The following is a 10,924-nucleotide window of genomic DNA, read 5'->3' on the forward strand; positions in this document are numbered from 1 at the left end:
TACACAGCTCAGGGTCCCCAGGCCATACCTGAAAGACAGTGAGGAGGGCTTGGGGGAATGTGTCAAAGGTGCTTCTCTTGGTCTGGGTCTGGTCAAAGTTGAACTTGCCCCCAAACAGCTGCATGCCAAGCAAGGAGAAGATGATGATAAAGAGAAAAAGGAGAAGCAACAAGGATGCGATGGACTTCATGGAATTGAGCAGGGATGCGACCAGATTGCTCAGGGATGCCCAGTGCCTGCAACAGAGATAGAAAGCAGAGAGTTCACATTTGGTTCCCTGTAGAGTCAGGAGCCAGGCAGGCCTCCGACTTGGGATGCACTGGGGCAGATGGGGTTAAAATAGGCTGTGGTGTCAAAGTTGGGAGTGACTTTTGGAATTGAAGAGTAAGAAAGGAGGGGGGCTCCTAAATTTGGATTAAGGGTGCGGTAGGAGGTGGAATTAGGGTGAAGGTATAGATAGAATTGGGTTTCATGTTGGGAATAGGATGAATTGGGCATGGGGGCATGGGGCCATGGTGATTTGGGGTTGGAGGAGTTGGGAGAAGGTTATGGCTGAAGGTTGGTATAGGAAAGGAGATGAGAGGATCTTGGGGCTAGGCAGAGCAGCAAATGGGGTTGCAGTTGGTGAAAGGTTGCTGACAGGAGTAGAGACACATCAGAGAATTGAGAATAGCCTTGTGGTGGTTGGTGCTCAGTGATGGAGCTCAGGCTAGGAGCTAGGACGCAAGTGGGAGATTGGGTTGGGCTTGGGACTTGAGAGTGGACCAGTGGATGACAGGTTTGGGATTAGAGAACGTGCTATGGCTGGGATGGAGAATGAACATGGAGATGGGCCTTGGGGTCAGGCTGGGACATGGGATGGAGGCAGAGGAGGCACTATTCCTGGGTGACTCTCCTCTCCAGGAGGGTAGGAATTTATGCTTCCTTTGCTTTCCCTAGGACCTAGAAGGTCAGCATGCAGCCATAGGTGCTCAGTGGATGTTTGCTAAATGAAGGAGGCTGATGAGATTGTCTTCAGAGCTGGGGTGTGGAGTTGGGGCTGCATTTTGGGCCCCAAGCATACATACATACCTGGTGACCTTGAAGATCCTGAGGAGGCGCACACATCGGAGCACTGAGATGCCGAGAGGTTGCATGGCCCCGACCTCCACCAAAGTGGTTTCTAGGATACCTCCACAGACCACGAAGCAGTCAAAGCGGTTGAAAAAGGAGGCGACATAGACAGAAGGGCCCAGACCATACAGCTTAAGAAGCATCTCCACGGTGAAGAGGCAGAGCAGTACTTTGTTGGCATACTCTGTTGTGTGGTGGGGGAACAGTAGGTGAGCTTCCCATGTGGGAAGCCAGGGGCTTTGGTGTGATCTTGGGGTAGCATAGAGCAGGCCAGGTATGGGCTATGGTTTGATTGGGGTTAGGGATGGGGTGCATTTGTAGGTTAGAGCAAGTTAGAGTTGGAGCTGGGGTAGAGGTGCAAGTTGAGGTAGGGGCCAGAGTCAGCCTTTGTGAGTCAAAGACGATTCCAATTCCAATGGTGCAGTTAGCATCTAGGATTTATTATTAAAAAAAATTTTTTTTTTTTTTAGATTTATGTCTTACGTTTTTGGTTCTGGGACTGGAACCCAGGGCCACACACATGTACTTTACTGCTGAGCTACACCTCCAGCTCCAAGCCTAGGATTCCTTTGGGACTGGTTTGGGGGGGAGATAAAACAGGACCAGTGACAAAAATGAGGTTGAGATGGCAAGGAATAGTAACAGTTGATACTTGAAGTGGGCAAACAATATTCTGAGCGCTTCACAGCTGAGCTCATGAAATCTTCCCAACCGCTCCATGTCATGGGTATTTTTATCATCTCCATTCATGCATGGGGAAACTGAGGCACAGAAGGGTTAACTTGTCCAGACAGTAAGGTGTTAAGAGTAGGGATTCTAGCTGGGTGAGATGGTGCACTTGGGAGGCAGAGGCAGGCGGATCTCTGTGAGTTCGAGGCCAGCCTCGTCTACAAAGTGAGTCCAGGACAGCCAGGGCTACACAGAGAAACCCTGTCTTGGAAAGAAAAAAAAAAGCAAGCAAGCAAACAAACAAACAACAACAACAACAAAAAGTAGGGATTCTGATTCCTGCCCTGCCCCTGAGAAGCTGAGTCTTGGGGTTAGTTGCTTGACATCAGCGCCATGGTGATGAGGACCCGTGACCTGAACACTTAGGTAAAGTTTGGGTTTGGACAGTTGAAATACTGAGACTAGATCTTGATATGCATAGCAGGTGCCACATAAGTGTGGTTTGCAGGGTGGGCTAGGATAGGTTAAGGTTTCTGCACTTAGCTGGAGTGGAAGGTAGTGTCTGGGGGGATCAAAGGCTCCCTAGAGAGGCTGCGTTTGAACTTCTGGGGTGGAGGGAGCTGGCAGGCTGAGGTACACCTTGGGTCTGGGTGAGCCACACAGGCTGTCCATGATGCTCTGAAGCGATGGTCAACGTGTTGAGGAAGACGAGCAGGAGTACAGCCCAGTAGCAGGCATTGGACTTGACAGCCCTGCGGCAGCGTGCACGGAGACCCCGGTTGGCTCGGCGGAAGTGGCGGCTGGGTGGAGAAGAGCTCCTTACAGCACTGAGGTAGACTATGCGCGATGTTAGGTCGGGGAGCCCAGAAGTCGCATGGGCCTTGGAGGTGGGCCAGTCTCAAAGGCATGGGGCCAAAAGGTTGCGCAACTTTCACCACTTACCAGACCTTGGTTTTCGTGATCTTGTTTCTAGAAATATTTGGAAAGGGAGGGGGTGTCATTAGGAGGTGAGAGGGAATCGGTAGCTGTGACTGGAGGTCAGGAGCTGAGGTCAAGGTTTGAAGCTAAAGTCAAGATGAGGTGGGGGCTCTGGGCTACTTAGGGATTAAGGGCTGGGATCCCTCACAAGCAGCGGGTACAGCTGGCCATGGTCCCCTCCTCTTCATCCTCATCTCCTGGGGTGTCTGTTATGGAGCCAGTGTCACTGGCTGGGAGGCTGGCTGTGGGCAAAGAGAGGATAGAGGTTAAGACCCAAAGACTCTAGGTCCCACTTTAGGGTTTTCCCTCTGTCTACCAGTTCCGGCCCGCTCCTTGCTGGAGTGGTCCTCACCATGGCTGCTGGTGGAGTGTGTGGAGCGAGTGGAGTGGCTGAACCATCGCAGTCGACCGCGCCTCCTATTGGTCAGCTCCGATAGTTGTGGCCCTGTGGGGATAGATCCAACTGGTAAGATTGGCCTGGAAGCAGAATTTGGGTCAGGTCTAGGAGACAAGGTGCTAGTTGGAGTCTTTGTGTTTGAGTCTGGGTTGAGATTCTGTGTCCTGAGCCAGATTTGGGGCAAAGGCTAGGGTGGCTGCAGGCTTGGCCTGGCTCTCAGGAGGACAATCACTGCTGGGGTAGGAATGAAGCTGGGCCAGAACTGAGTTGCCTACGATGGCCAGCCCGTCCCTCTTCAGCAAAAGAAGCCAAGTTGCCATCTACAGAGGAGTCATGAAGGTCTAAGTCCTCAGCCTGTGTGATCCAGTCCAGGTAGCCCCGAAGGTCCTCTTCCATCTGTTGTTTCTCTCGAAGCTTCTGAAAGTCACCTCGTGCTTTTGCCTTTTCTCTTTCCTTGGAGAACTCCCTGGAGGGGGAGAGGAGAAGACTACATAAGGACGTCATCCTCAGTAACCTTGTCTTTACCATGCCAACCACCATAGCCTTCTAATTGTTCCTTGGATATGTCAAGGACATTCTAGCCTCCACGCCTTTGCCCTGGCTGTGGCTGTTCCTATAACTTAGAATGTTATCAACACCTTCACAAGAGGTCTTTCTTGATATTTATTTATTTATTTATTGATCAATTGATTGAATGTTGCTGCTTTAGAGATAGGTTTCTCTGTGTAGCCTTGGATGTCCTGGACTCGCTTTGTAGACCAGGCTGGCCTTGAACTCACAGCGATCCACCTGCCTCTGCCTCCTGAGTGCTGGGATTAAAGGTGTGCTACTGCCTGGCTGGTTCTCTCTTCCTACCATGTGGGTCTTGGGTATTGAGCTTAGGTTAGTGGACTTGACAATAACTATCTTTATTCACACACCCAAGTTGCTGGACTCTGATTATTATTATTATTATTATTATTATTATTATTATTATTATTATTATTATTTATTATTATTATTATCATACTTTTGGAGATAAGATCTCATGTACTGTAGGCTGATTTTGAACTTGCCAAACAGTCCAGGCTGATCTTGAACTTGTTATGTAGTCAAAATGATTCTCCTGATTCTGTCTCCTAACTGCTGGAATGACAGGTGTATGTTCCAGGCCTGGGTTGCTTGTATTTTTTTTGAGATAGTGTCTCATCACTAGCTCAGGGACTCCCCAAATTTATAATCTTTTCTGCCGCTTGGTGTTGGGTACAGAGATGCACCACGACAGCTCTGATGTTCCCATTTCTTTATTTTTAAAAAGTATTGCTGGACATGGTGGCACACGCCTTTAATCCCAGCACTCTGGAGGAGGCAGAGGCAGGCAGATCGCTGTGAGTTCAAGGCCAGCCTGGTCTAAAAAGCAAGTCCAGGACAGCCAAGGATACACAGAAAAACCTTGTCTTGAAAAACAAAAAGTATTAGGCCAGGTGATAGTGGCACACAACTTTAGTCCCAGCACTTGGGAAGCAGAGTCCAGCCTGATCTACAGGGAGAGAGTCCAGGACAGCCATGGCTACACAGGAGAAGCCCTGTCTTGAAAAATGAAAAAGATAAAAAATTATTATGTATGTGTATGTATGTGACCCTGCCTTAATATATGGATATCATTTGCATGCAGGAGCCCTCAGAGGTCAGAAGAGGGAATTTGCTCCCCCAGCACTCATGTTACACTTGGTTGTGATCTGTCATGTGGGTGCTGGAAACTGAGCCTGGATCTTCTGCAAGCACTCTTTTTGTTTTTATTTTTTGAGACAGGGTTTCTCTTGTAGCCCTGGAGCTCCTGGACCCCACTATGTAGACCAGGTTGGCTTCAAACTCACGAGAGCTGCCTGCCTCTGCTTCCTAAGTGCTCGGATTAAAGGCATGAATCACAGTGCCCATCTTCCTCAAGCATTCTTTTTGTTTTTGTTTTTGTTTTGTTTTCAAGAAAGGGTTTCTCTATGCTTTCTTGGCTATCCCGAATTCACTCTGTAGACCAGGCTGGCCTTGAATTCACAGTGATCCACCTGCCTCTGCCTCCAGAGTGCTGGGATTAAAGGCATGCACCACCAAGCCACGGTCCCCAAGCATTCTTTACTGAGCTATCTCCCCAGCCACAGATGTGGGTATTGTTAATTGCAACATATCTCTGTTCCTCTTTATTTTTCTTTCCTTTTCACAGTGTACAGTGTGTATGTGTGTGTGTGTGTGTGTGTGTGTATGTGTGCTGTACTTACATTTACTAATCATGTTTTGTTATTATTTGTATCTTCCTATGAAAATGCAATACCCAAGAAACCAGGGATTTTTGTTTCTTGTCCCATTTCTCTAACAGTGTCTGCCATAGTGTAGATGTTTAAGGTTGAATGACTGAAGGAAGCCATCAGATTACTTTAGTGTTGCCCAGCCCAGCTCAGATGCGGTTTTTGAAAGATGCCTAGGAATTTGGCAGCACAAAAGGGCAGGGCAGTGGGTGGGATTATAGGGGAAAATACCCAGGCTTCTCACCCACTTAGGACTCCAAGCACAAGGTTGAGGACAAAGAAGGACCCAAAGATGACGAGGCTCACAAAGTACACCCAAGGTAGTTCATACCCCATAGCATCCTGCATCTGGAGAGAGAACATATTTCCCTCATAACATGCAGCAGGACAACCCGAACTGGGGAGGAAGGGCAGCAGGTGCAGCCCCCAAGCCGTGTGAGGACTTGTTCATCTCACCCAGTAGAGGACATCTGTCCAGCCTTCCATGGTAATACACTGGAACACAGTTAGCATGGCAAAGAAAAAATTGTCAAAGTTCGTGATGCCTCCATTGGGTCCCGGCCAGCGCCCGCGGCACTCAGTCTGGTTCAGTGTGCATGAACGCCCAGAGCCAGAAGATGCACAGGGGGAAGGGTCCTCCTCTGCCTCCATATCTACAGGAAAATTGAAGTCCGGGACTAAATGAAGCAAGTCGCACTCTAGTTCCTGCCACTCTGCAGCCCCATCCTCATAGGAAGTTTGTTTCAATGCCCCAGATACATCGAAGGCAAAAGTAATCCTAGGTCTCTCTGCTGGGGTCAAACCACTGAAGGCGGTAAATCCTTCCACTAAGGGTCTGGCAAGAGTGAACGTGCATGAACCTAGGGGCAGAGTCTCGTGAATATGAGGAAAAGAGGGTGGAGAAAAGGCTTGGGTGGGTGGAAGTCGACATAACCGCCTAAGGGCGAGTTATGGAGTCTGCGGTATTAAATGCCGGTAGGCAGACTGGGCTTGTGGATGGAGTCTTGTGATACCTGCCCAAGCCATTATTGAGGGAGGGGTTGTATTCTGAGATTTAGGGCGGAGTGTTGAATACAGGGGTGGGGTTTGGCGACACAAGGGTAGAACTCGAACCCAGCCATTGAGTCTTGCGAAACTCAGTGGGCTTTCTAGATGCAAGAGGGGACCCAGAAGTGAAGGCAGGGGCGTGCCCTGCCCTGTGAAAGGGTGCTGGCTGACCAGATCCCAGGAAGTAGCATGTCTTGTGCATGCGTCCGAGGAACAGCTCGAGTCCGATGATGGCGTAAATTATAATGACGAAGAGCACCAGCAGGGCGATGTGTAGCAGTGGCACCAGCGCCTTCATGATGGAATTGAGCACTATGTGCAGGCCTGGGGCGGGGAGGGGCTGGCTCAGCGCATTCGCTCTCAGCCTGGCGCCCCACCTCCTACTCGGGGTTGGGGGACGTATACTTACTCGGGACCCCAGATACCAGCCTTAGTGGCCGTAGCACCCTAAATGCCCGCAGTGCCTTCACATCGAAGCCTCCCGGCTTTCCTCCAGTATGCGGGGCATCGCCTGGCCGCCCAGGTCCCTGCTCCAGCAGCACGCTGAACAGCCTGATGGGGGAGCATGGAATAAGGGGGGCAGAGCCAGGCCTTTGGCTCCCGCCCGTTTTCCTCCTTTTTCTTTAGAAAAGCACAAGTCCCTGTAACTGGAAGCGCGAATGGTTTTACATATGTTAATATTCCTGGTTCTAGCTGACAAATACGGTCTGTCTGAAGCAGTCGCTTCCCCAGCCCCAGAATTCAGCGGGTTGTGAACTAGGGTGGGGTGCCCCTCCCCTGCAGACGCGCACCCCACCACGACGATGATGAAGTCGAGTAGGTTCCAACCGTTGCGAATGTAGGCGCTGGGATGGAGCACCAGCCCGTAGGCCACGATCTTGAGGACCGTCTCCACGGTGAAAATCACGAGGAACACATATTCTACCTGTTCCTGAGGGCGGAGCCAGGGGCGGGGCGGGAAGACCGGGACTTCTTTGAGATCAGACCCGGTGGGTGTGGGCACAGGTTAAAGTTGCTTTTTCCAGGACAGAGTGTGGGTTAGGGTAGGTCCAGGAGGTGTGGGGTCTGGCTGGGTGGCTTAGGCTGTAGCTCTAAAGGAAAGTGAAGTTTGGCTGGGGATGGGGTAGGCCTCACCAAGTTGTGGTTAGCAGTGTTGGAGTCGTCCTCAGGGAAGGGGATATATACCCCCAATGCCACGCAGTTGGCAAAGATGGTCAGGAGGATGAGAATATCAAAAGGCCTCAGGTGAACACACAGTTAAGGACCCGGGAAGAGTGACATTGAAAAGCCCACATTCCCTCGGTGCCCTCTCCACCCGGTGCTGACTCTAGACTTCAAGGTTCTGACATTCTCAGCCCTGCCCTGCCCAAGGCCTTAACTTTAACTTTGATTCCTCCCTCTCAACTATATCATCATCACCATCATATTATTATTATTATCATTGTTGTTATTATTGTTATTATTATTATTTTGAGAAGTTGCATGTAGCTCGGGCTGGTCTCAAACCCCAAACTTGCTGTGCTATGTAGTCGAAGGTTCCCTGCTTCCACCTTCTGAGGGAAAGGATCACCACAGGTGTGTACCTCCCTGCCCAGTTTATGGGGTACTGGGGATTGAACCCCATGGCTTTGTGTATGCTAGATAAACACTCTACCGACTGAGCTCCATTTACACTTGATTTTTTTTTTTTTTTTGAAACACGATCATGCTTTGTAGCCCAGGCTGTCCTTGAATTTTCAGCTCTCCTGTCCCAGCTTCCTGAGTTATGGGATTATGGGCATATGCAAGCAGGGTCAGCTTAGTGCTTGACTCTTGATCTTGGTGATCTTCATCTCTCTGGACTCTCTCTCTCTGTTCTCTCTCTAATTTGCGATGCTTTGGATTGAACTCTGGGTATCTAATATACCAAAGAAACGCTCTATCACTGAGCTACACTCCCACCCCAGAAATCACAGCCTCCATCCCCCCCGCCTCCCCACCCTCCAGCCCCCCTACTCCCCGCTGCTGGCAACATTTGATCCTTGGTCTCTTGTCATCTCAGCTCTCCATTCTAGGCCTGATTTAATTCTTGACTCTTCCATACCCCAGTGATCCTTACCCCTGAACCTCCCAGGATACTTCCACTCCACAATGCTGATGCAGGAGCGCCGAAGGGGATTGTTTAGGGTGAGGCAGAAGAGTGCTCGAGGGGATCTCTGGGCACTGGCCACAGCCACAGTCTTGTGTTTGTTGTGCTGGGTCCTTCGTCTTGGCGTCCCCAGACCTGATGCACCACTGGTCTCAGTCCCTGCGGCTGGAGGCCCAGGACACAGTCCCCATTCAGGACCAGGCCCTGTGCCATTGGCTGGGCTGGCCTCTGGGGTGGTGTCTGTGTGGAGAAAGAGTCAGGGAAGAGACGGCATGGGGTCATCATAGCAATTTCTTGTCCAATCCCATCCCTCTGTTTGAAGAGGAAGAACATGTAAAACTATGGCGAAGCGGAGCATGCTTGGGTTATGGGTTGAGGGTTAGCACTCAATGTTGGAATTAAGTTTTGGGTGGAGGGCATTTAGCTGAGGAATGGAGGTAAAAATGTTTCCAAGCGAGGTAGGACTTAACTGGATGATCCCCATGCTGTGCAGCTCAACCTCGGGTCAAAGTTGAGCAGTGGGTTTTGGGTCAGAGTGGGTCTAGCCTTAATCGAGAGAGGCAAGAATGGAGTTTGGTTGAGGTCTTATTTAAGGTTGCAGGTGGGTATTTGAATGAGTTGGGCTTGGAATGAGGACCAAAGCGAGGGATACATTTGGAGGAGGCTTTGCAGTTTGTATGGGGGTTTTCAGCGTGCAGTTTCAAGACTCTGCTGCTTGGTTTCAGCTTCTGAGAAGGGTGATAGGTTGGCCTGGTTACGATGCCCAGCTTTGAAGGGAACAAGCTGTCTGAATTCAAATTCTGACTACTATTTAGAAGTTGCGTACTGCCTTGAGTAAATTATGTGATTACCCTGGAGCCTCTATTTTCTTATATGCATAATGGGAAAAGATAATAATAGCCCCCTGCATTATAAGGACGTTGTGGGGAGTAAATTGAGATCAGTAGTCACAAGAATATCTAGTATGTGGTATTATTATGATTTCAAAATGAGGATGGAAATGAAAGTGTTAGGAATGTGCTGAAGTCAAACCAAGGCGTTCGGACTCTGGAGCCTTCTCAGCTCACAACAGCATCAGCTGGATGTTCTTGCTCTGTATTCATTTTGTATTTATAAAAGGTCTGTTCAACTTGGACAGGTGACTCGGTGGCTAAGAGCACATAGTGCTTTTCCAAAGGACATGCGTTTGGTTCCTAGCACCCACACGGCAGCTCATCGTCTTCTGTAACTCCAGTTCTAGGGGATCTGATACCCTTTTCTTACCTCTGCTGGCACTGCCCACACATAGCACCCACACATAGACTCAGGCACATAGCTATACTTATAAAATAGATTAATAACAAATTTGGGAACGGGTCTGTACTGTTTCTGGACAGCCAGGGAAATCACTCCAGTAGCAGTACTGGTGCCTAGAGGTTGCATGGCCTTCAAGTCCACAATAAAGTCTGTAGCCACCATGAGGTTTGTATTTTAATGTCCCATGTGGTGGAGGCAGGGGATTGTCTTCTGGAGGGTTTAGATTAAGGTTTAGTCTGAGGCCGGATTTGCAGTTAGACTGAGTGCAGGATCAGGATTGAGTCTGGATTTCATTTGGGAACTAAGGCTCTGAATAAAAGTTGGAGGTTTGAATACAAATAAGCAAAACACTATGAATATAACATTTATATAATTCCTAATTGTCTCGTGGTCCTTCTTGCTGTATGTAGTTTACTGTATATATGCATAATAATATAAATGTATATGAAAAAGTAAAAAAAAAATAAAAGCAAACAACAACAAATAAACAAACAAAATAAGAAAGAAAGAAAGGAAGGAAGGAAGAAAGAAAAGGCTATGAATAAAGCCTATGAGCTACTGGGGGTAGCACATAGGCTAGGTTGTGGTGCATCTGAGATCAGGTGGCAAAGACGCTCTAGTAAGGGGTGGTTAGGGCAGGAAGAGGGTGATGACACTCTAGTTCCCCAGAGCCTCTTCATGAGTAGGGTCCAGGTAGGCAGTGGGTGGGTGAGAGGGTGAGGGTGGACCAGAGCCAGTGTGACTCCAAGGGTCTTCAGGGGTAGCTGGCTGCTCTCACCTTTCCCGCCTTCAGATTCCGACATCCTCCTCTGGAGATGCAAAGGCCATCTGCACACAGTTCCCCCCCCCCCCCTTCCAGACTTAGAGAGATTAAGGTCACGGGGCGGGGAATAATAGTGTCAGCTGGGAGGGTGACCAAGGGAGCAAATGGGATATTTGTGTGGCTGGGATCAGCAAGAGAAAAGGCACTGGTTAAGTGGTTAGCAAACAGATACCTGTACTAAGCAGGCAGAAACA

General features: G+C 49.4%; 1 protein-coding gene across 1 annotated transcript in view; it reads right to left on the minus strand.

The window, feature by feature from the left end:
• Nucleotides 1-10,710, minus strand: part of Cacna1f (calcium voltage-gated channel subunit alpha1 F) — a 29,473-nt gene extending 18,763 nt beyond the window's left edge. Inside the window, 15 exon segments of the mRNA XM_051142286.1 lie at nt 29-236; nt 1,072-1,297; nt 2,422-2,582; nt 2,725-2,751; nt 2,909-3,002; nt 3,113-3,205; nt 3,433-3,623; nt 5,681-5,784; nt 5,893-6,089; nt 6,655-6,807; nt 6,893-7,035; nt 7,275-7,414; nt 7,618-7,723; nt 8,602-8,851; nt 10,686-10,710. Of these exon segments, the coding sequence (XP_050998243.1) occupies nt 29-236; nt 1,072-1,297; nt 2,422-2,582; nt 2,725-2,751; nt 2,909-3,002; nt 3,113-3,205; nt 3,433-3,623; nt 5,681-5,784; nt 5,893-6,089; nt 6,655-6,807; nt 6,893-7,035; nt 7,275-7,414; nt 7,618-7,723; nt 8,602-8,851; nt 10,686-10,710 (2,118 nt within the window).
• Nucleotides 10,711-10,924: the final 214 nt, after the last annotated feature.

The sequence above is a fragment of the Acomys russatus genome, chromosome X, assembly GCF_903995435.1.
Source record: "Acomys russatus chromosome X, mAcoRus1.1, whole genome shotgun sequence".
NCBI classification, from domain to species: domain Eukaryota; kingdom Metazoa; phylum Chordata; class Mammalia; order Rodentia; family Muridae; genus Acomys; species Acomys russatus.